Source organism: Vespula vulgaris, chromosome 1 (assembly GCF_905475345.1).
Source record: "Vespula vulgaris chromosome 1, iyVesVulg1.1, whole genome shotgun sequence".
Classification (NCBI taxonomy): Eukaryota; Metazoa; Arthropoda; class Insecta; order Hymenoptera; family Vespidae; genus Vespula; species Vespula vulgaris.
The window spans coordinates 13,817,841-13,842,055 of record NC_066586.1 but is presented as its reverse complement, the minus strand read 5'-3'; the positions used below and the strand labels follow the sequence as shown (position 1 = coordinate 13,842,055).

Genomic DNA, 24,215 nt, shown 5'->3' with positions numbered 1-24,215 from the left:
TAAATCGCTCTACTTTCTGAACAACGCAAGTAAACGCGATGGAGTTTATCGCGTTTATCGACAATTATTTTCGCTCTCGTGTAAAATAGAATCGTGTTAAGTCCCAAGTAAGAGAAATTTTATTCGCAACTATATTACAAAAACATATTATCGCTCGACGATGTAATCGAATGAACACCAACGTGCTTTTTATAAGCACGTTTCACATATTTATCACGTTAAATATTAATAATAAAAATGTACAAGCTATATACAAAATGAACTCGATGCGATATTATCGGACTTCAACGTCAACCTATAATTCGTGACGCGAAGTCAATAAAATAGACTCAAATATATTTTACAACATTTTTACATAGCGCACGTATGTATTTACGTGATACGTGAATATAATGTATAAACAAAGTTCTTGCATACGTACACGTTTGTATATGTATATGCGTGTTGGCTTTTTGCCATCGAAAGAACCATTCTCAACAATATAGATAACAAATCCTATTAGTCACGATGAATGAACGATTAAATCGAACATGAACTTTTGTTTTTTAACAAAATCATAGATCTACAATATTATATTCAAAAGATTTCATCTATTTCGCGTTCGTAGAAACTAAGAAAGAAAGAAAAGGAAGACTAAAGAAAAGAAACTCGTACGAGATATTATATCAACTCGGCACGAAATTCCGAACGAAGAAATATCGATTGAATTATTACGTGACATTAGGACGTTTATCAGAACAAAAGATTAATATTACGATCAGATAAATTCTGTGACAAAGATCTTTTTAAAGTCTGGAGCTGAGCCACCGATATCGTGCCTACAGATATCACCATTATCCAAATAACTAACATCCGAATTCTTCAGGATACTCTTCAGGCTCTCCATCGACAAGTTTGGAAATTTCCTCTCAACGGTGGTTAATTTATCAAGATCGTTCATGGAGAAACCTGGTCCAATTCTCTTCTTCAAATGATACGATTGTATACTTGGTTTGGTGTCGATCATTTTGTCGATTCTTTTATCGTCCCGATCAATAGTATCGTTCTCTATGATCCTCGGCGTGAAAGATCGCATGCTGACCTTTACCTCACTGCTTCGCTTCGAGGGCAACAGCTCCACCTGTAATACAGGACGTTCTCACGATTACCTGATTACGTAAGACATATCGAATGAAAGGTAGCCAAGCGCAGGCGATTTTAAACGATCTTCGCGGGATTCTACTTTCTTATGCACGCAGCGTAAAGAATTTTCTTCGTTGCTCAGAATCCCAAATATTGTCTTCTTTCCGAGCAACAAGGAAAATCTATAAACGTTAATTTCAACGTCTATCTATCTCTATTTCTATGTATGTCTGTATATGTGCATGTATGAAAGAAGATAAAATTGTGATAATAGACAAAGATTATGTAGCTGGAAATGAATGCCGAGATCGTTAAAAGAATTACCTTGGTTCCCTTACGTTGAAAGTACTCGAAGTCATCGTTAGCAACCGTTGTAACGGAGCAACAACTCCTACTCCTGCTCCTGCAGGAGCTCATAGTGTCGAAGTCTCCGTTTTCTAAATCGCAGCTTTCGTCATCAGACGTCTCGTAACCATCTCCAAGTACTTGACTACTTTGTCGTTGATGAATACTTTGTTGTTCTCTTCTGTGTTCATCCTTTTTTAAATCGTAGGTCCTTGTATCGAGTACCGGTCGATGATATCTGAGAAAAATGATCGGTTGTATTTTTCTTGTATTATTTTTTTTTCTGTTCTCTCTCTTTTCTTTTTCTTTTCTTTTTTTCTTTTTTCCTTATTTATTTCTATTAATCCGGTTTGAAGTTATTAGCGTAACAAGGAAAGATGAAAAGTAAGTGGAACATAAACGTCAGGTGAAAGCAGATTCCATTAACTTTTGATAATCGAGAAATTGAACAACTATTCTACTTGCTACCACCGTGCAAACGTAAAGAGAAATAAACTGAGGATAGTCACGATTCGAATTACTTACTTTGCTTTCACTCGTATATATATATATATATATTTTTTTTTTGTTAAACTTCCATAATCGGTGAGCCTGCTTTTTCTATGAGACTACGAATATTAGATACGATTACGTATAGTACAGCGTTCAATCTACCAGGCGAAAATCAGATCGACTCAGTTCGACATTTCGAACGTTTCTATGTATATATCGAAAGACAGCAATATCGGATCGAAATCAATGATATAAGTTATCGAAAATGGCACCGTGTCGAAGGTGAAAGCAATCGAACGAACCTTTCCAATATATTAAATTAATAGAACTTAAAGAAATTCGACGATATTTAAAACTGGCGATTATGAAAGCGATCTAGTCACACGTTTTTCATTCTGAGATACGTATGTATCTTTTGACATTTTCATTTAAACTATATAGAAATTATTTTTTTTTATAATTACAAGCAAAAACAATAAGTATAGTTATTCTTGAGAAAAATAATTCTTCTACGTAACCAATTAAAAAAATCTTAATAATATCGTATGATTGAAAAAAATATCTGTCTTAATAAATCAAATGACTTTTATATAACTTTCGTAATCATCGACTCATTTGTACGAATTTAAATAAACTAATACCTCGCATGATCGAAACTTTGATTTCTTCTTAGAGCATTCCTCGTTTGTTGTTGTTGTTGTTGTTGTAGTTGTTGTTGCTGTTGTTGTTCTCTCATACCATTATCCAATGCGATTACCAAACTGTCTAACCCTAAAACGCTTCGCGCGTGTCTTCGTTGTGGTTCCTCGCATATTTCGTCCAAACTTCTCGCAAATTTTCGTTTCGAATTTGTATCCTCGAGCTGTACCAAATTTTCCATGTTCTGACCGAAAACATCGGTACTACCAATCTTTCTACGATTTCCAGCTAATTCGTTAAAATTCTCGTTGATCCTAAAGGATCGATCGGTTCGATCGTCGATCGGATTCTTTTTTGGTGATTCGTTGTGTCTTACTTCTTGGCGAGGTTCGAAGGTCGAACTCGTGAACGATGATAATTCCGCAGGTAGCGAAGCATAGTTACTGTCCTCGTTGACAGATTGAGATCTTGGATAATGTTGTATACCCATCGTTATCGTCCCTGTTTTACCTGGAAAAAATTAAACGAGAGAAACACGAGAATTTAGAAAATATATCTGCCCTACTTATTTTCTCCCTTTTTTAATAATACCAACGTATAATCCCTCACACGTCACTTGGCACGTGAGAAACGTGAAAGCATTTTTTATCGACCTCAAATCAAAATGGATCCACTTTTCTACGCCAATGTGACCTATAATCCGCGATATGTTTAGTACTACTTACAACCAATGGAAAAAGAAAAGAGAGAAAAAAAAGTACAAAAAAAAAAACAAAGAAAAAAAATCTGCGCGTTTTACACGGGAAAACTTTCTAACGTTACCATCGACGTGTTCGGCTTTTCACGTTTCGATAAGTCACGCGAAATATTAATAGCGAGTGAACTTTTCTTTTTAACCGTGTTTAAAGGAGACCTCATATATCGCTTATTATTGCGCATGCATACGAGGAATGACTTTCAAGGCTGGAATATAAAACGTTCGTAATCCTTTGATAGTTAATTTTCATATTAATGTATGTAAATGTATATGTATATATTTATGTATTTTCATTGTGTTCGAATCTTTCGAATCATCTTTAAATTCTATTAAAATACTTATTAATGATTATAACGTTAAATGATATTACAAATAATTTTATACTGATCAATTAATCAAATTGTTTATGAATATATAAAAGAATACTTTTTAAATAGAATATACAAATACTAATTTTGATAAAATTACTTTTATTAAATTTTTTTTCGATTTTTGCTAAAGAAAAAAAAAATAATAATAAACGACAACATTCGAACGTTTCGATTTAAAGATTTTATCCTCTGTGGATATATGCTCACCTCTATTTTGATGATTGTGCAATCTCCCATAAAGACTTCCGTTGGTCAAGGGAAATTTCAAACCATGATTTAAGTTCAATTGTAATTTGTATTCCGCGTCTTGTTCGAAATGTCGAAACTTGCCGTCGACGCCGCCTAAAAGGAGATGATATTTTCGATTAATATTTTTCGTATTTTTTATTTTTTTTTTTTATTTTTGTTCTTTCAAGGATCACTCAGCAAAGAGAGATCGAAAGAAGGGAGGAGAAGTCAAAGGAATAGCGTTTTCACATGCACAACGTGTATTACGGCGAGGATAAGAGTTACGCGCCTTTCCCACGCGAGCTCGAGCTTAACATGTTTTTAAAGAAAAGGATGGAAACTGTCTGTTGTCGTTGGAACGCGTTACGAAACTCACATAGCGAAGGAAACGATAATCTCATATTTTCTCTCTATGTAATAAAATCAATATAAATTTTACTAGAAAATTTCATTAGAATATAGCAATCTATCGTTTCCTTAAAAACTAACAATAAATTTTCAAAAATGTATGGCCAACATTAAACCCCTTATAACTGTAATGTTCAAATCACGTACTCATACATTGATAATATCTTTTTAATTTAATTTAATTTTTTAATCAGAAAAGATATTACGATTCGTTTATATTTTAAAAATGTATGCTTGTTAATTATAGATTATATTTTGTATACTATAATTATACTATAATATATTTAGTAATAATGTAGTGTAATACTTATATATAGTTTACTTTAATTAGTATAATGTATTATAATATAAGTTATATGTTCCTCTCTCTGTCTCTCTTTTTTTCTCTTTCTATATATATAAATATCTGTATATATCGTATATAAATATAACTGTCAGGCAGAAATTTACGGACACATATATTACAGGTACAAAAAGAAAATGATATATCTAGAGTTACAAATTTAGCAGGCAATAATTTGAAATTGCTACGTACGGTGTATATTTGCATAATAAATAGCGATACACTTAATTTTTTACTACCATAAAAAAGGACATACCGTGTGAGAGTCTTCTCGCATGATCTTGCTTCGTGTAAACTTTGGCGACGTAACGACAGAACATTTTATCAAAGATTGCCAAGAAAACAGGTAAAAGAGTATCCTTAACGAGCGGTAACCACATCGCTAAATTCTGAGTGGTACAAAAATTCCTCAGTAGACTCGGTTTGATGGAAACGATCTGAAACATAATAAACAGTCTACATGTACTATACTTAACGGCTATAAAAATATGAAATTATCAGGAAGAGGAAAACGTTTATTCGTTCTAATTATTCCTACCGATTAGTGTATATAAGCAATCTTGAAATTACGAAGATCAAAGATTCTTTTTCTTTAATAAATTCTCTTTGATGAGATTTTATCTGGAAAGAAAAAAAAAAAGAAAAAAAAGAGAGAAAGAAGAAAAAAAAATAAGAACGATCTTCAAGTTGATAGAAGTCTGCTCGACTTTCACCGAGCGGAATTCGTAAGCATTGAAACGATCGCCTTGGCTAATTAAACGTACTGTTAATTGTGTTAATTTGTGTGTCCGTTTGTGTATCTATAAGGTAAATGCATCGACGTGCAATTTTTTATTTACACCCTATGCACCAATATGCAACGAGCTTTATTCGTTTTTCATCATTGGTATAATAATTTTCTTTCATGAAAATCGTATAAATATGTCTACGTAAGTAAGTATTTATACGAACGCGTAAACTTTCGATTTTAGTCGCTCGATTTTGATTGTAATGGTATAAAAGAAGGGAGACAGATAGATGGGGGAAGGAATTCACGGTGAAAACACGTTGGTCGCGCTTTCAAAAGTACACGCTCGCGGGTAACACGCAATTTTGCGCATCTTAACACACGTCGATGAATGACTACAGTGAAAATTCTTTAACTTCGACGATCTCTCCGATCTCTTCTTACAGAATCGTTGCTCTCGATCTTCTTGCTCTTTGATATTTTCTCGTTTCTTAGTCGAATTCTTTCGATCTGTCAAACAAGATCGAAGAAGAAAAACGATCTTCCTGTAATCCAATACACGTATACGTTCTGTTCTCCTCGTTCTTCTTTTAATGGATCTATATCGATCTCTATTCGATTGTACGAATTAAAATCTGTTAAGATTGAACAAAGTTAATTAAAAAGCTATCAATCCTTAATGATCTGATATCGAGTTAAATAATTCCAAGATTATTTGTCTATTAATAATCTTTTTTCTTCAATATCCTGTTTCATTAAAAAAAAATCTGAAGAAGCCATTTCAATCGGAATAATTTGTTTTGATAGTTATTTGCAAAGTAAATAAAAAAGAAGCTTAGAATGGAACTATAGCTTGATAGTTTTAATAAGGCTGGTATTAATAGGATCAGTATTTTTAAACATTGTTAATCGATATTTTAAAAACATGATTAGTATTTATAGTGAACTCAGACATATTCCTGAAACTTAATTATTTATATCATTTATATCACGTACCGATATTTTACAAAGTACTTATCATTAATTATTAAAAATACTGATCAAATAAATATTGTATAAGTTTTTTAATAATTGTATAATCTAAAAGTTATTCTATGGGTTGACAATTTTTTGCAAGATAAAAATCACGAAATTATAAGATCCTTACTACGTTTAATTAATTTTTGTTGTTGTTTTAAGATTGCTAGATTTTTTAATAACTCAGTCCAATTAACAATTAACATTTCTTTTGCTTTTGCTCTTTTTGTTTTCTATCGATAGCTTTTCTCGTAAAAACTGTATTATATGTACATCGTCATCTTGACACATGCTATATCGAATTATTGCAAAATTTGGTCGCTTGGTAACTCGAACAAAACGGAAAGGTTCGCGCAGCATTATGATCACGTCGAAGAAAATTTCTCCGTATCGAGCGTTTAGAAGGTTGTTTCGCGCACCGGTGTCGGGCCGATGGTTACGTGAGTAATAGTTGGTCTGGTCCGTGCTATGAAATCGAAACTACGGCCTTAATTAGGGAATGGTACGACTGAAACACGCGTATGTGCAATTCCTAACGCACATAGGCGTAACGTTTACACTACGAAGAATAAGTATTTTTAATTTTTGATTATATTCTTTTGAATATCTATCTTGAATAGATGTATGTATGTATGTGTGTATATATATGTGTATAAATGTGATATATAACATGTAACATACAATACACACACACATATATATATTTCTGTTTAAAAATAAATTTCGTTTTAGGCGTAAACAAAAATATTTTTACATCATTGAAAAAGATAAACAATATAAAAGAGAGAGAGAGAAAAAAAAAGATTATCAAACGATCACTCGAGTTATCGTACACGGAAAAAGAAAACAATGTCGGTCTCTGTTACGACAACCTAATTGCCGCGAGAATTGATTTTCTACGAGATGTAAACAGAGTATGCGTCATGCGTGTAACACTGCCTAGCATAAATATTAATGAGAAAGGTCAATAACAACAAGTGGGAGGAGAGCCGTTAAGGTGTTAAGAAAGTGAATAGAAGATAAGAGAAGAGTTTCTCTCGTACACCGACGATTTTGGTGACGAGCTGACGTTACACGAATCTTAATCGAGATCGACATTAAGGTCATCGTCCGTATTAAGTTCGCACTTTCGAATTTCGTCGACAAATTGCAGCGAGCACGCGCACGAGCGAGATCCCCCTTTCGAAGGTGGAAGAAGAGGGCGAACTTTCTCGTTTCCAAATGGGCTTCCTGTAAGCGATAAAAAAAAAGAAGAAGAAAAAAAATAAATAAGAGAGAAAAAAAATATGCATTTCCGGATATCATCGAGGCTCGACCGGACTCACTTCCGGTTTGAGTTCAGTCGCACGAATATCCTATGCTCGTTATGCGTTAACGACGATACACATAGTCACCTGTAAATCGACTATCCGATTGTAACTATCTTTCATACTTTGTTTTACAGCTCAGCTAAATAGATCTTTATTTATTTGATATTCGTTAAGAAGTTGTATTAAAAGTTACTCACTCTTTGAAACTAATTGTATGATTATGTTTTGTAGAATTATGTTAATTTAGTTGAATCAATTAATTTGATAATTAATGTATCATACTATGTAACCTTTCTTCGGTTTAGAAAAAGAAAAGAAGAAAAAAGAAAAAAAGAAACAAAAGAAAAGAAATCAATTAGTTTAAAAAATAAAATGTTTATTACGTTAGTTCTTAGACAGTAAGATATTAGATCTATTTGTATAACGTTGCAATAGAGATTGCTATATAGACGAGCAAGTATTCGAGGGGAATGAAAACTACTTTGTTCTATTGGATGCACCGTTCCGGTAATCCGAAAAAGTAGAGTGAAGAGTAGACTGACTAATGTAAATTATACAACGTGGTTACGCACGACGTGCCGCGTGTAATTTCATAGCCGATCTCGAAACATCCTCCTCTATCGATAGAGACATTGATGGTTTTACGAGTAATAAAGTGAATCGAAAAGAATAAACGAAGAAATAAAAATAAAAAGAAAGATAAAATGTATCTTTCGTGAAAAAAAAAAGAAAAAGAAAAATATATCAATATCTATAAAGAATGTTTTCAAATACGAAACGTTTAGCGAATCTCTTATGCTTTCTCTTTAAAACGGTAACAACACTTTGGTAATAATTACGTCGCCCTCTACTCGTTAAAATAGATTCGAAAGTATAATAATTAATCTAAAGAAGGTTAAAAACAAAAAAGTACACTCGTTTTGTAAACTCTCCTTACGCGTTAATGGAAAGTAGATGATAGATTTGATCGTGTGCACAAATTACAATGATTATGCAACGCTCGTCGTTCTTTTTTTCTCTCATTTTTTCTCTCTCTCTCTCTTTCTTCTCTGTCTCCATCTTTCTTTTTTTTTCAACTATTTCAAACTCCGTTAACGCAATCGGGACTAATAATAATCATCGACCTCTTACAGAAGTTGTGTTATCCGATTTCACTAATTGCAATCGTTCCGTCGAATCAAAGTAGTAAGTCATTAACGTGTAACGATGAATAAGCAAATTATAATCTTATTATTTTCGATATAAGGGATCATTAGAAATTTAATTAAATTCGATTCGACTCACCAGAACTGGTAGATGTTCGAAGATGTAACATACAAATAGGATGCTGTAAATAGTCGATCTTTCGCCAGTTTCATCGACGTGAATTTTTTTCTTACGTAGGCACGCTCTGCTATTGGTCGAACCACTGGTACACGATCCGCTCGAAGGATCCCATTGATGAGGATGACACTCAAACGCTCCCGATGAATTTTTCGAACTGGTCTCGGACAAATCCGAGACGGACTTTAACAATTCTGCTTTTGGCGTACGGCATAGACTTTTAAATATAGCGATCGTTAGACCGACTAACGAGGCGAATAAGAGCAAACATCTGAGAGAATTGACGAATATTCCATACTTCGTAGAAATTTCTTGGGGTAGAAACACGCAAACGTCTGGCTCGAAGTTGAGAACACCTGTTATACCTACGCAAGCGCTTATCACGCTTAAACTGACTAGGTGATATTTCAAATGATTTTTCGTCATGTTGAAGCCTTCATCCCTGCTCCCTATTGCTGCGAAAATGGCGATAGACGTCAAGGTCAACTCCTGGAGAATGTTCGATGAATTCAAGATCCAAACTAACGTTGAACATAGTTCTGAAAATATTTAAATATTATCTCTTATCGTTTTGCATTCTTCTTCTTTCCTCGTTATCTGCTATTATATAGGATAAAATTATTGTGAGAAAAAAAAAAAGAAAGAACTTGCCTCCGAAATGATTGGCTGGCCGAATTAAGGTAAGGACAGCGTAAAACAATAATCCCAGCTGATTTACGAGACTTTCCGCAAGAATTGCCACAGTGAGTACGTCTATCCTTCTCTTTGTCGAGGATGGCTGATTTTGATAGATCAGTAAGGACCAAGAAAGCAGAAGGATACATATCGGCGAACCCACGCACGTTGCCAGCCATTCGCTCACCTCGCTTCGCATTTCTGAAATAAATGAAACGATAGTTAAGAAGGAAAAGAAGAAAGTCGAAACATAAATATAAATTTCGGTGATTTAGAAGCGTAAACAAGTATGCGAGATTTGATCAATAACTGTTTTCTTTTCGAGAACAAACCACGCGTATGTATGTGTGTGTACGTATTAATTTCGAGATCTTACGATGTACGAAATGAATTATCGTTAAATCACAAAATTTAACCGTTAATTTTTAATTAACGCAGATCGAAATTTTGATAGATAAGTCGAGTCGATGAATGAAAATTGTAAAATGATCTCTTTTTTTTTTCTTTCTTGTTACGAATAATCGCACGTATTCGTTAATATCAGACAACTCAGTCCAACGACTCAGTCCGAGTTTCGTCTGATACAATATTAAATCTAAGGGATTCCTTTTACATTTCCAAAAAGAGAGAATGATTTCTAGTGAGAGTGATCCTTATCTTTCCTACTCGACGTCTTCATCTCGATGAAAGCTTTCATAATTATCGCGTGTATGTATATATACAACACAGATTTACAAATAACATACACGTATTTACGTATATAAGTACATGTTTTTTTTTTTTTTACAACGTAGGAGGAAGAGAGTCAGATGAGATTAATAATATGATCGGAAGTCTCCTTGTTATAAGTGAAAACTCGCATTAAAGTGGAAACAAGGAAGCACGGAATCTTTTCATTTCTCCGTGAAACGCGTTAAATCCCGACGGAAGAAGACGAACGTTAGAGAGGGGGATATTCGCCGATCTTTCACGCGAGATTGTCCTTTTCTTTTTTTTTGTCTGCTTTTTCTACACACATATATATCCAGTCACCCTTCTCGCTCTCTCTCTCTCTCTCTCATTCACTCCTGTTCATATCTTCTCGTAGTGCAACGGTGCTGCAACTTTCTATTCCGTACAGAGTTGCGGTCTAATTTATTGCCAAAGCCGACTCGAACTATTTTCCAACGAATTCCGACCAAGAGGAACGACATATCAACGACAAAAAGAGAAAAAAGAGTTAAGAAAAATTTTTAATGTCGCGATACGACAATATATAATTTTTTTCTTTTTAAATCTTCTATATTAACGTAAAGAAATAAAAGAAAAAAAAAAAAGACTTAAAGAACACTCACGTTTTTCAATCGAAACGATCAACAAGATAATGTATTCGAAAGTCGTATTACCATTGTGTTGTGTTGTTGCTATTATTATTATTATTGTTGTTATTATTATTATTATTATTAATAATAGTAGCAGTAGCAGTGATAGTAGTAGTAGTAGTAGTAGTAGTATTTCGATCGTGTGATTATTGTAACAAGTTTCTGATGTCTATCGAAGTTCTTCGATGTGAGCAATAATCGTGGTACAAATGTTGCGCAACGCGTTTATCCAGCTTGTTCATGCACATAAAACATTCCAGTTTCCGATATCTCTTTCTCTCTTTCGATATCTACCATCCGTGGCAAGAAAATTTAACTGTGTTACACGCAGCACGCTTTTCAATTTCGCGGCACAAATCTAAATCCAAGTGAAATCGTTCGTAATAATTGTTATGCGAAACCTATATGAATATTGTATTTTGAAGGTACAGAAGGAAGGTTTCATTTTCCTTTGTAAGATAACATCGTCGATTGAGAATATTAATATCGGAGGATCGCACGATTCTTATTAGAAATATATCATTGAAAATACGTTAAGGAATATCGACGAATTCACGTTGAGAGATTTAATTTCCGGAAGAAGAAATAGGAATCAAAGATGGAACGTGATCCTCACTCCGTGTCTCGAACACCACTGATCCGTTATGTTTATGTTTACTACCTATAATCTTCCCCATGTTTTTACGATTTTATGAATTATATGTATGTATCGAGGATGTTTATTTATTTCAATGGAAACGTACGATCGTAAGAATGTAAATCTTACGGGAATAATTACTTTGTATATAACGTGTCTTGAGTAATATTATTTTTCGATGATTGTTAAATATATAATTTTGAATATATATATAAAAAGAGAATAATGAAAAACGTGTCGCATCTTATTCATATGTATTACAACATGTTGTGAGAATTATAATTTGTTAATAATCGTTAAATACTTAATTTTGAATAAAAAAAGAAAAAAAAAACGCGTTGCACTTCGTTTATATAAAACGTTGTCGGAAATAAAATCTTTTTATTAATCGTTAAATATTTAATTCCGAATGTAGAAAAATGGAGAATATATTATTCCTACTTTATATAACATATTTCGAGTCGTGTAATATTAGATTAATCTTTACATTTTCTGCAATCAAAATTAGGTAATTTTGATTATAGAAAAAACAAAGACTATCGCACGAAACTTCGCTGAACTTTCGCTGAAATTACACTTCTTAAACGTTCTTAGCTATATATGTAATAATGAGCTACATAATAAATTTTGTAAAATTCTAATAATATATTTTTACGATCATAATTATTTGAAGGAAATTTTCCAACGAAATATATAAAACGAAGCCTTGCAACTTAAATTTCTTTCGTCTTCGAAATGATATCTAAACGTTGGGTTTAGTTCAATGTATTAGAAAATCCGGTCGAAGTCATCGTATCATCCTCCTTCCCCTTCTAACGTTCGTGCCTCTCTCCTTATAGGTCAGTCGAACATAAAGAGAGTTTCGTGTAGGTGTGAGTTCGTAAAAGACTCATCGGTATGCGAGTCGGTCCATCGTTATGGGAGGCGTGTCGTTCGATTAGGTTGGAATGCCGATAGGTGCCGTAGAGCTACCAAGGTCGGAAGGAAGAAACGGAGAGAGAGAGAAAGAGAGAGAGAGAGAGAGAGAGAGAGAAAGAAAGAGAGAGAAAGAGAAAAGAAATATCTTTAAACGAGTAGAATTTCTTCGAGAAAAAGATTCGAATGGCAGATTTCTAACACAATGTCGTTCTTCGAGAATAAAAGAAGAAGGAGGAACTAACCGAACGTTATTTAGAGTAATATTATATGAGTGGAAAGTATTTAATGAATTCCGAGAATAAAAAAAGACAAATTTTCTAATGATCGATGGATGTTTCTTTCATATAAAACAATATTTTTTATAGAAACAATATAATTAATTTTATGAAAGAAAAATGGTATGGAAAAGAAAATATATGAGTGATAGGTATTTATGTTAATATGGTATGTATGTAAGAAAATAGGTCAGAAAAATTTTATGAATTCTGAGAATTGAAAAAGAAAATTAGAGAGCGTTGAATTATCTAAATAATTGTTTTGTACTCGATCGATGGATATTACCTTGACGTAATAACATGTTTTACGATGAAAAAAAAAAGAAACAATTTCGTGAAATAAAAATTGTATGAAAGAGAGTATATATGTAATATGTATGTACGTGAGAAAACTTCTATAAGTTTTTAAAATCAAAAAAATATTGGAACTCGTTAAAACGTTTAAACAATCGTTTAACACTCGATCGATAATTATTTCCTTAATATTATAAGTGTTTCTATCTAAATCTAATAAATCTAACATATACTATACAACGTTTTGTCCGTCCATTAAAGATACATAAGCGATATGTATATATGTATGTACGTATTTAAAAAGTACGGACAGACATTTCAAAATCAAGAAACTTTCTACCGAATAAACAAATTGCTTAATATTATAACTAGACATGCAAAAAGAGAAAGGAGATTAAACGTTCAAACGATACAATATATTATATATTCACCATAATAATTATTCTAAAGAAAGTTATGTTATACTTTCAAACCACGTAAAGATAGATATATTTTCAATTCAGGAAACTCTTTACGATGGACTTAATTTCATTAAACGATCGCAAAGTCATTGATTAAAAAGAGGAAATAAAACGTCCGAGTATTTAACACGATTGTTTTTTATTTACGTTCTTTTCTCGTATCTTCAAATGATCTCATTTGCTATCTCGAACACGTACATACGTAAATACATAGATACATACGAGATCGTCATCGAAACGGCAATGTCCGGAATTGTATTACAACGAGGGACGAAAATTACGTTTATGATTATGACCTCTGGCGAATTAGCGCGAGCTCAGGAGTAACTTTGCGATGCATCGCGAGGAGTCACGTAGAACGGCGTGAAAGCGATCTCCCGTGTCATAACCATTGTCCCAGTAAAACTGGATGTTCTAACTCGGTCATGTGAAACTCCGGCTTGGACTTCTCTCTATCTCTATCTCTCTATCTTACTCTTTAGCTCGTCGATTTGATGCCTTTCTCTATTTCTCGTTTTACAGATTCGTGGCGACTGCTTCTAGCTTTTAAGAGCTTAAAAAACAAAAACAAAAAAAAAAAGAAGAAAAAGAAAATCTAACCGGTAAGGCTCGAATAACGGCCTCCACCTTGAAATTATATTACACTCGTTTCCTGATGAAACATGGCGACGTTGGATCTCTTATTATTATTATATGTATGTGTATGCGTGTGTCTTCATCTTTCTTTTTCTTTCTCTCTCTCTCTCTCTCGCTTTCTCGTGTATCTCCCCGTTATATATATTATCACAGTGTACGAGTACACCCAAGGTAATTACTATAATGATCGATCGTGCAACGGACTTAACATAATAAATGCAGCCTTCTCGAGTAATCACTGATTTAAAAGGATTATCCGTTTTCACGAGAAAAGATGTGGTTATCGTAGAGTAGGAAGAAATCTCGTTGATGCGAAAATCACTTTTTTATGTTCCCACGAGAAACGTCCTCGTCCGTTTGGACGTGGTTCGTTTAATTAATGTGTTCAACCGATTAAATCTATTTAATACTTCATCGTATTAGTGTATGTATGTGTATATGTATTTATATATACATATATATCCACATAGATATATATGTAGATATATTACAACTAACAAAAGGGTGTACCAATAAGTTAAGAAATAATTTGAAAGTTAGTTTTTTAGAGATGTCCCCGAATAAGTCGAGTGCTACGGACGAACTGCGATGAAATTTCGGCTTTCCACGATTTCGTAGGGGCACTGCACCGAATTTAACGATCCGCATCATCCGTCGTGATAAAAGAAGACTTGGCACGAGTATCTCGTACGATAGCAACCATCGCGTTCTCTTAGAGGGGCGGGAGAGAGAGAGAGAGAGAGAGAGAGAGAGAGAGAGAGAGGGGAGGGATGAACGGGGGTTTACGATTCGCAAAAGTAGGTTAGAAATACGTGGCTCGAGAAAGTAACAGACACTCTCATGATACTCTCAAAAGTATTTACGTATGTATGTAGGTATCCACGTATCCATCCATGTGTATGTAGAAAATTGGAAAGATTAGTTTCCGCATGCGAGTATACTCGAATCGATAATCGTATTAAACAACGTAAGTAAGTAGTAAGTAGACAGACTTCGTTAATCAACTGATTCTACTTCTCTCTCTCTCTCTTCTATCGACTGAGGATTCAGGACAAGCCGGTAAGGCTTCCTTCGCATTTTCTTTGCACCGCCACTTTTTGCAAGGCCCTGGACTCGAAGAATGCGTCGTGCCAAATTCCTAACACGGCAACGACCCGTCTCTTTTTCTCTCTTTCTCTCTCTATCTATCTCTCTCTCTCTCTTTCTCTCTCTATCTCTCTCTCTCTCTCTCTATGTTGTCCCGCGGTCACTTTCGAGGCCAACCTGGAACGAGTTTTGCTTGCACGACTTCCAAGGGTTTCCGAGTGATATCTCGTTGGACAATAAGTCCAACGTTATTGCAACGATATACTTGATAATCAACTCCGATTAAAAGAATGATTATTTAAGAATACAAAAGAGCGAGAGAGAGAGAGAGAGAGAGAGAAAATAAAGATCATCGATGATAAAAGAAAATGAAAATAATGATCTAACGCGGGAAGAGAGTTATTACGCATATAATAAGTTTGCACTCCTCATCGAGTCTTGCTCGTCGATGTTGAGCGAATTAATGGGCTCTCTCGTTCGTAAATCGGAGACAAGGTCGAGTGGAAGACGCGTCCTTGAGGTCCCACCTCCCTCGTCTCTCACGTTTTTCTCGAGCGTGAACGCAGGAAATGAAATTTTCTCGCCCTCGTTTTGCCGTTTAATAAGCCCTTCGCGTTTAAATTATCGTTGAAATACTCACTTGCAATTCTGCTTTCAATGATTATCGTAGAACAAGAAACACCGTGGAATGCAACCGCATTGCTTCTTCGTTGATAATATTACAGGTACTTCGTAAGAAATCTTCGAACAACGTTGTAATTTTCTTGGTTTCTTCGTTTTTTTCCCTTTTCTTTTCTTTTCTTTCTCGTTAAAGTTGATCCAGCGAATCTGTTACATCCTGCAAACGCCTCCTTTCTTCTTCCTCTCGTCTTTTTCTTTCGTCCCGTTGTATTTTTTGTTTTTTTCTTTTTCTCTTTCTCTTTCACAAGCACCCTGCCAATGCGTATTTTCAGATCGACCGTACCCTCGTTCCTCGCGACAGTCAGCAGTACCGATTTAGCATACCTACACGTGCTACGAGATAAATCGTATTTTTTCGTGATCCTCCTCCACCTCCTCCTCCTCCTCCTCCTCCTTCACTTCCACCTTTTCTTCCGTCTTTTCCTTTCCCGTTCAAATTTGAATTTTCCCCTCTTCTTTTCCCGCCCTTTTAATCGAAACTACGATCAAACGTCCAATCAGGACTTACGAACGCCTCGATAATTTCTTCTCCATTGAATTTCTGAACATTCCAAAACAGGTCTCTTTAATCTGATATATAAACTGCGAGAATGATTCTTCACTTTTTCACGATCCTTTTAAACCATTACACGCGAAAGCACTTTCCACGTGCTAAGAATTTAGCGACAATATGGGAAGTAATTTTTCACGTAACGACGCGAGATCGTAGATGGTATTTGTGTGTGCGTGTCTGCTGTCCAAAGATTAAAAATTTACGACGTACGAAAAATCCTTTCTCTCTTCTCTATTTTGTCATCGACGCGAAGACACGTTACTTTCGTTACGAGTCGTCGTCGTCGTCGTCGTCGTCGTCGTTGTTGTTGTTGTTGTTGTTGTTGTTATATTATCTTTTGTTTTTTTTTCTTTTCTTTTAAATCTGTCAGAGTAAGAGCGCGGGAGCAATATCACCGCGAAGAAGCCCGGACCGGGACTGACTGTCGGTAGGATTCATTTGGGTCAGCGGCACAACATAGTATAGCAAACGTTCCGACTCTCCGCTATACTATCTGTTGCACTCCAAAGTGAAGGTGCTATGCCGTGTCGGTCATAACGGAGCTATCTTTGCGTCACGATACTTCGATCTTTCCCTTGGTGGTCCCTCTTCCTATCTTTCTTCCTTTCTTCTCTTTCCATCTCCTCTTATCCCTTTTTTGTTTCCCTTCTGCGTACACACATGTGTACATGTGTATGTTTTTCTTTTCTTTTTTTAAACCTTCGTTAATCCCATACATCAAATCCCACATGCTTTGATCGTTCAAGGTCGGTCCTCACCGATGCGACCGTTCGTGTTCGCTCACTGCCTCTTATTTTTCTTTTTTCTATTTTTTGTTTCCCTACTTCTTTGTTCATTCAGCCAATCGTTAATTACTCTTCGTTAACACTTCGATAAAAATACTTCGATGATGGGACACAGCAGCTCTATATACCTATTTATTATCCGTATTTTCTCGTGCTCCTTTTTCAACTCAATGTGTGGAATTTACAAAGAAGAAAATAAAATAAAAATAAAAAGAGAAGTAAATAAGAAAATAAGAAGAAAAAGAAAAGAAAAAAAGAATATTTACGTTATATTATTTACACACATAATCTTTAATGAATCTACAATATAAGTTTTTCTATGATACATTTAAAATCTAGAATTAAACAAGATTGAATCTTTAAATTCCTCTCTTCTTTCTTTTTTCTTTCTTTTCTTTTGGCAAATTTAAAACACGTCTAGCTCGATCTAAACCTTCGTTTATTTTCTTTTTCTTTTTTATTAGTGTTTTTTTTTCCTTCTTTTTCTTTATAAAAATGCTCTTTAATAGTCTCCACGATCAATCGGAAGCCATAACCGCTAGCGATAAATTCGTTTATCTATGTAGATATTGAATTTCATCAAACGAATTATCGTCTACCAAATAAATTTGTTTCCTAACTCGATTTAAACGAAATTTCGTTAGGATGATCTTATGCGGATGCAAAAGAAGTCCACCTCTTTCAAATAACGATTCTTCGATTCTTTTCTCCGCAAATTAGTGTCAACAAAAAATATATGTACATATATATGCGTATGTGTGTATATATATATATGTATATATTTATATATACATATATATATATGTGTATATATATATATATATATAGAGAGAGATAGATTCATATAATATACTCATTTATATAACTCTTTTTCTTTCTTTACTTTTGTTTCCTTTCTTTTTTCTTCAGAAAAATAGGCCTATATAAGATATTATTATATTACGAAGAATCCCTATCTATCATTTAATCGCTTATCAGTCATCTCATCGAACACAGTATTCAAAATTGATACTGGAGCGGCATGGAAGTCTTTGGATTGTACTCGAAATAATGCGAATAAACTAATTGTAAAACTACGTAATGATTATTCATAAAAGCTCGTCTAAAAGGATAAGCGTTCCCTTCGAATAATAATGGACACAGAGGTAGCTTTCCCTTTGTTTTCGCTGTTCCACTATCAACCATATCCCATAAATCAATCATTTGACAACCTTGTGGCCTAAAAATAATATAAATTTTCAAATAGACATTTAATTGATATATTAATTAGAGACAGAAGTTTTAATGACACTTACACATTTGCATATCCAAGACATAATGGCTCTTCTAATACGACATAACCAACATCCATGCTTCTTAACGTAACGTATACCGAAGCTGCGTCCTTTCTACTAAAGATTTCGTAGACTCTCATAGTTCGATTTCTTAAAAGAAAAAAAAAAAAAAAAAAGAAAAATAAAGTAATAATGTTATTACGATTCGTACAAATCTAAATATGTTTCGTCGAAAATAAATAACAATAAATAACAAACTAACCGCATTTCCGCGCTTTCGTAATAAGGATTGTTTACTATGGGTCTTCCAGTTGATAACATCAAGTTAGCCATCAGTGACATTTTACCAGCAAATACAGCGTTTTTGGGAGTATTCTCTTTTATCCATTCGAATAATTCTTCCTGTTCGATATCACTATATTCACCTATAGATAAAATAGATATAATGTAATTTTAGATTTAATAAATATTTGAGAAAAATATATTTGTTTAATATACAAATATAATAAATCACCTATTAATCCTCGTTCTTCCTGCAATCTTTCCATACCGTGATATGACATACCAGCTATTAACAAAATAAGTACGGCACCCCTTATTGCTTTACTTCTTAATCCAAGTTTTTCAGAATATCTTTTATTACACACTAATCCTGCTATTATGCAAAGATGTGGCGTCATGAAAAGTTTTAATCTCATGATGAACCCAGCCATAATAATGAAAGCTCCAGTTTGCAGACCATTGTAACATACGTTTGCTTCTATACAATAAGGATATCCTTCGTTCTCATATTCTCTATACCAACAATAAAGTGCTAATATCCCTGAGAGTATAGCAATTGGCAAAAGTAGAGTCTTGATGATTGCTTCATAAGTTTTATATTGTAAGAAATCAAACTCTGGAGAACACGTATAAAGCATTGTATGAAAATCCTTATAGCCTGTTAATTTTGATCTTAAAATATTGTAAACGTGTGCATCGTCTTCAATGCTGAAAATGTATGATTTCAAGCATTTCGTAAGAAATATAGTAATAATTATCTCAAGAATAACTTCTTTCCTGCCGTTCAAGAAACGGGAAAGTTTACGGACAATAGCTTCTGCGAAATTACTACCGATTAAAATACATGAGAATAAAGAATGAAGTAATAATGTGCCATCTATTATAATCATCGATAAAATGCTCGAAATGGTATACATTCTAGATAATGATAAGAATAGATTTTTAGGTATAATTTCAACCCATTTAAGGATAAGAAGGGCTACTATTTGAGTAGTCAAGATAAAATGTGAAAGTTGCCAACTACACAAACTGCTCACAGTTCCCAAAAGCATATTCTGTAACAAAATGTAATTATTATATTTAAGTTTAATTTAGTAGAATAAAATATTTAAATATATATATGTACATATATATTTACCATGTATAATCCATCTGTGAGTATTCTCCAACGTTTTACTTTTTGTATATCTTCTGTAGCGTACTTTTCAATTATCTTAGTCACCGAATACATTTGGAAGAGTAACATTGGATATGCAAAGGTTTCTCTTAGTGGTGGAGTCCACTGAACACGAGTACATTCATTATGATTGTAAAAGAACAAGAGCATAGTGATAAAACCACCAAACACTGAATTGCTCATGTATGTCGAGTACTTAAAAAGTATAGCTGCCGTATATATAGTAGTAATCCAAACCATCTCGAGATAAAAATATACAGGTACATCTAAGCCTATGCAACTTGTCACCGATGACAAACCATGTCCTCTCTCTGTCTAAAAGAAACTGCTTTATAGTTATTCTTTTCAAAGGAAAAACAATTCTAACAAATACATTCGTAAACTTACTTCCCAACATTCTCCTTGTGGTATTAATCCAAGATTTCTAACACTATGATAGAGATAACTGGCTATAATCTACATACAAAATGATCTGATAATTTTAAACTAATTAAGTAAAGATACGTCGCTGTTTGATAAAACATTTACCTCGGGTAAGAGGTTGTATTTCCTGTATGCGTTTATAATATTTCCATACTCCGATATATCATCCTTGCCAAGCTTCTTCACACCATCGGCAAACGTTTCAGCTTCTACGATGGTTTTATAGTAAGAATAATACATTCCCTATAACATATATAATACATCCCAATAACATTTGTAACGTTTCTAAAACCATTCATATTTCTTTTCGCCATGATCACTTGTAAATAAAAGACTATCATTTCAACTAACCATTTCAGTCTTAAACGACATTTCTCTCTCCATCTCCGACAAATGAGAAAAGTGTCGATCATTTTCAAAAAGCGTTGATACATGCCACCGGTGTAGAAACCCAAAAGCAATACCTGTTACGGTAACGAAAATCAATGTAATTTCAGAGATACATAATCAATTATAAAAGACTTCCACTTTCACAGTTTTATAAAGAAAACTTCTTACTTAAGAAATGCACAGCAAGATGATAAAAATCTATACTTTCTTTCGTTAGTTTCCTGCCGCTCTTTGACTTACTATCATTCGTCGCCGCCATCTTTTGCATAGACGATATGATTTGCCATGTGGCCTCGCCTACAAAACAGGTTCGTCTAAATAGTCCTTCGTTGTTTCTTTTTTCTTTTTTTTTTTTGTTCGTATATTTTAACCAGCCATTTGTCGTACGTGATCAACGAACTTACGAAGAATCTATTTATAAATTAAACGCATAAATATAATCATTGATTTTCTTCTTTCTTTTTTTATACTTTCGAAGCATTCACCTTACTCGAATTTTATCCAAAATTACATCCAATCGTATTTAAGGATTCGAAAATATTCGGACGATCGAACGTGATCACGTAACATATTCGTATAACACGTTTAGGTTAATACAATATATTTTGTATCTATTAATAATGAAAAAGAGAATATATGTGTATGTTTATTACGAACAGAAATACAATGCACTCTTTATTAAATCCTATTATTTCTATCTGTATAGTACGATAGCTTGAAAGATACTGTTCGCGCGCTTTATTTAAAGAACTTCTCTACTATCATATGTTCTTATTATCAAATGAGAATTTTTTTGCAACAATATGCTAGTTGATTGATTATTATATATATATATGTTTGATACATTTATATATATATATATATATATATATATATATATGTATATACTGATTACATTGACGCTTGCGATGAATATTAAAAATGTTTTTCTTTAATTATTATGCATATCTCATAAACTTGTATTTTTTTTTTATTTTCCTTCCGCGATAAATATAACGTACGATATTCTTTGGAATTATTTAAAATATTCAACAATCTTTTTAAATATTCATTATATAAAAAATACATAACCAATTATTGGATATAAATTATTATATTATTATATTTATTATATATAAAAAATATTTATTATTGTCATATTAAAAACTAAATATGTGTGTGTGTGTGTGTGTTGATACTAGCATTTAAAAACGGTTAAATGAATTGACCTAAAATTTATATCAAAAGTCAAGTTACATGTTACGTAATTTTGATTGAATTTGATATCTGCTATCAAAATGGCGAATATTTTAAAAATTAAGAAATGTATAAAAAGATCGTATGTAATACGAGATGAAATTAATCTCTTTCTCTCTTTCTCTCTCTCTCTCTCTCTCTCTCTCTCTCTCTCTCTCTCTCTCTCTCTCTCTCTCTCTCTCTCTCTCTCTCTCTCTCTCTCTCTCTCTCTCTTAGTTTATAATTTACATTTACTTATAAATATGAAACTAAAATTATTTTACATTCAAGATACGTTAATAGCTATGCAATGTTTAAACAAATGTAATATTTTTTAAATAAATGTAAAATAATAATTAAAAGTATTAATTATACAAACGTACCTATATAGAAGGAAAGCTGCTGTGTTTACAAGTCGAGGTACAAGAGAAGACTGACTTGACTATCGTCGTGCGCCAATTATGTAAACAAAAATGAGAACGTAACCAACTATAACAATTGTCAAGTTTATTCTAACTCTCTGTGAATAAACATAGCAAATGTGTTTTCATTCATAATTGTCTCTTTGTACAACAAACACTTTTCATTATTTCACGCTTATTTAACAAATTCATGGTGTATGTGTATTCGTATTAATGTATCTTAATTTACATTGTAATTGTTAATTAAATAATTATAATTTATAAGTTTTATTAAATAATAATAATTTATTACGTTTACGTTTCGTTACGTATAAAGTATGAAATTGTTTATATAACATTCTCATTTATTTACACATAGAATTAATAACATATTTTGAAACAAAATAATTTTAATATGAAATTTGATTTGTTACAAATTTTGAATCGATTTTATCTATTGTACTTTGAGTCGATGATGATTTATAACGTAAACATCAAGCATGTAAGTTGATATTTAACAATTGCTTTCTATTAAATTCTGACATGTAAACAATATAGTTCTTTGATATTCTTTGATATTATCCTATGCTAAAAGAATTTTTCTGACGAGTTATTACATTATAATAAAAATATTTTTTTCAGTGCCTTGTCAATCAAATCAAATAAAGAAACTATAATATAAAACATTGTTTTGAAATACATAATATTAAGTTAATGAAATCACAATACTAATGTACACGTAACAGAATTTAATGTTATTGAATGTGACTTTGTTTTTTTACTACAATGAAAAAGTTGGAATGTTTCAATATATTGTCTTTGAGAAATTCGAGAATCTAAAACACGAAATTACATAATAACTGTATCTTGATGTAAGTAGATATTTAATTATATTAAATAGAAAGAATTAGCATTTTCTATATAGATTTATATTTATATATTTTTTGTATTATCTTGCCTAATATATTATTGTTTACATTATACATTCATTAGCACATTTACTTTCACTATCTACGTTTTTTAAGTTTTACATATAAATCCTGCAATATATGTATGTGTGTGTGTGTGTGTGTGTGTGTATGTATATATATATGTGTATATATATGTATATATATATATGTCTATAATAAATATATTAAACAATAAAATGATGTAGAATAAATTAGATTTATTTATTTTACATTATACTTCTATTTTTATCAAACGTGTCTTCAAAATTTGCTAAGTAGAGAATAATTTAAACAATCAAAGATTTATACAAATAATCAAGGATCAAAACCCGATAGAAAATTTTTAACAAAAATTATATATTATCCACAAAATCGAAATTCGAGAGCTGATCGAGTACACCGATGAGTTTTAATACAGATAAAATTTTTTTTTATATAATAAGAGCACCTTGTAGGATAAGATATATATGACGTATGACAAAAAGGAAAACTTAGTCGTATAGAGTGGGTAACCCCACCATCAGAAATAAATGACGTCCAGGTGTACCAATAAAAGATAAGATACGATTTTAATGACCGCCATTTTCTTTTTTATCGTTCATAACAAACAATGAATAATTATAAAAGAAATGATATACGAACTATGTTACGATAAAAAC

The 24,215-nt window shown here is 32.7% G+C and overlaps 2 protein-coding genes across 4 annotated transcripts; both read right to left on the bottom strand.

Moving 5' to 3' along the window:
- Nucleotides 1-96: 96 nt before the first annotated feature.
- LOC127064049 (uncharacterized) lies at nucleotides 97-16,487 on the bottom strand. Of its 2 annotated transcripts, none has more exons than XM_050994555.1 (8): nucleotides 16,066-16,487; nucleotides 9,734-9,958; nucleotides 9,044-9,621; nucleotides 4,962-5,142; nucleotides 3,934-4,068; nucleotides 2,601-3,108; nucleotides 1,447-1,705; nucleotides 97-1,120 (listed from the first exon to the last, which is right to left on the bottom strand). In XM_050994555.1, the coding sequence occupies exons 2-8, from the start codon at nucleotides 9,954-9,956 to the stop codon at nucleotides 758-760; spliced, it is 2,247 nt and encodes a 748-aa protein (XP_050850512.1). In that variant the 5' UTR covers nucleotides 9,957-9,958; nucleotides 16,066-16,487; the 3' UTR covers nucleotides 97-757. The 2 variants fall into 2 exon arrangements, with proteins under 2 accessions (XP_050850512.1, XP_050850521.1); XM_050994564.1 differs by lacking the exon at nucleotides 16,066-16,487 and adding an exon at nucleotides 14,850-15,004.
- A 1,379-nt stretch (nucleotides 16,488-17,866) lies between these two features.
- On the bottom strand, nucleotides 17,867-22,680 carry LOC127064061 (probable C-mannosyltransferase DPY19L1). 2 transcript variants are annotated; one of them, XM_050994576.1, is made up of 10 exons: nucleotides 22,589-22,680; nucleotides 21,159-21,287; nucleotides 20,952-21,064; nucleotides 20,706-20,843; nucleotides 20,565-20,633; nucleotides 20,139-20,492; nucleotides 19,233-20,055; nucleotides 18,981-19,143; nucleotides 18,740-18,868; nucleotides 17,867-18,663 (listed from the first exon to the last, which is right to left on the bottom strand). In XM_050994576.1, exons 2-10 carry the CDS (start codon nucleotides 21,256-21,258, stop codon nucleotides 18,444-18,446), a joined length of 2,109 nt encoding a protein of 702 aa, XP_050850533.1. In that variant the 5' UTR covers nucleotides 21,259-21,287; nucleotides 22,589-22,680; the 3' UTR covers nucleotides 17,867-18,443. The 2 variants fall into 2 exon arrangements, with proteins under 2 accessions (XP_050850533.1, XP_050850543.1); XM_050994586.1 differs by having other exon boundaries at nucleotides 21,159-21,401; nucleotides 22,589-22,632.
- Nucleotides 22,681-24,215: the final 1,535 nt, after the last annotated feature.

What these genes read in the sequence shown, in the direction of transcription:
- LOC127064049 (XM_050994555.1), bottom strand. Translation starts at nt 9,956, where the DNA reads ATGCGAAGCGAGGTGAGCGAATGGCTGGCAACGTGCGTGGGTTCGCCG. An exon ending in GCACAATCATCAAAATAGAG is followed by an intron (nt 3,109 to 3,933) that starts GTGAGCATATAT and finishes AATTTTTTCCAG; the next exon opens with GTAAAACAGGGACGATAACG. An exon ending in TTCAACGTAAGGGAACCAAG is followed by an intron (nt 1,121 to 1,446) that starts GTAATTCTTTTA and finishes CCTGTATTACAG; the next exon opens with GTGGAGCTGTTGCCCTCGAA.
- LOC127064061 (XM_050994576.1), bottom strand. Translation starts at nt 21,258, where the DNA reads ATGCAAAAGATGGCGGCGACGAATGATAGTAAGTCAAAGAGCGGCAGG. An exon ending in TGTCGTTTAAGACTGAAATG is followed by an intron (nt 20,844 to 20,951) that starts GTTAGTTGAAAT and finishes TATATGTTATAG; the next exon opens with GGAATGTATTATTCTTACTA. An exon ending in GGAAGAACGAGGATTAATAG is followed by an intron (nt 19,144 to 19,232) that starts GTGATTTATTAT and finishes TTTTATCTATAG; the next exon opens with GTGAATATAGTGATATCGAA.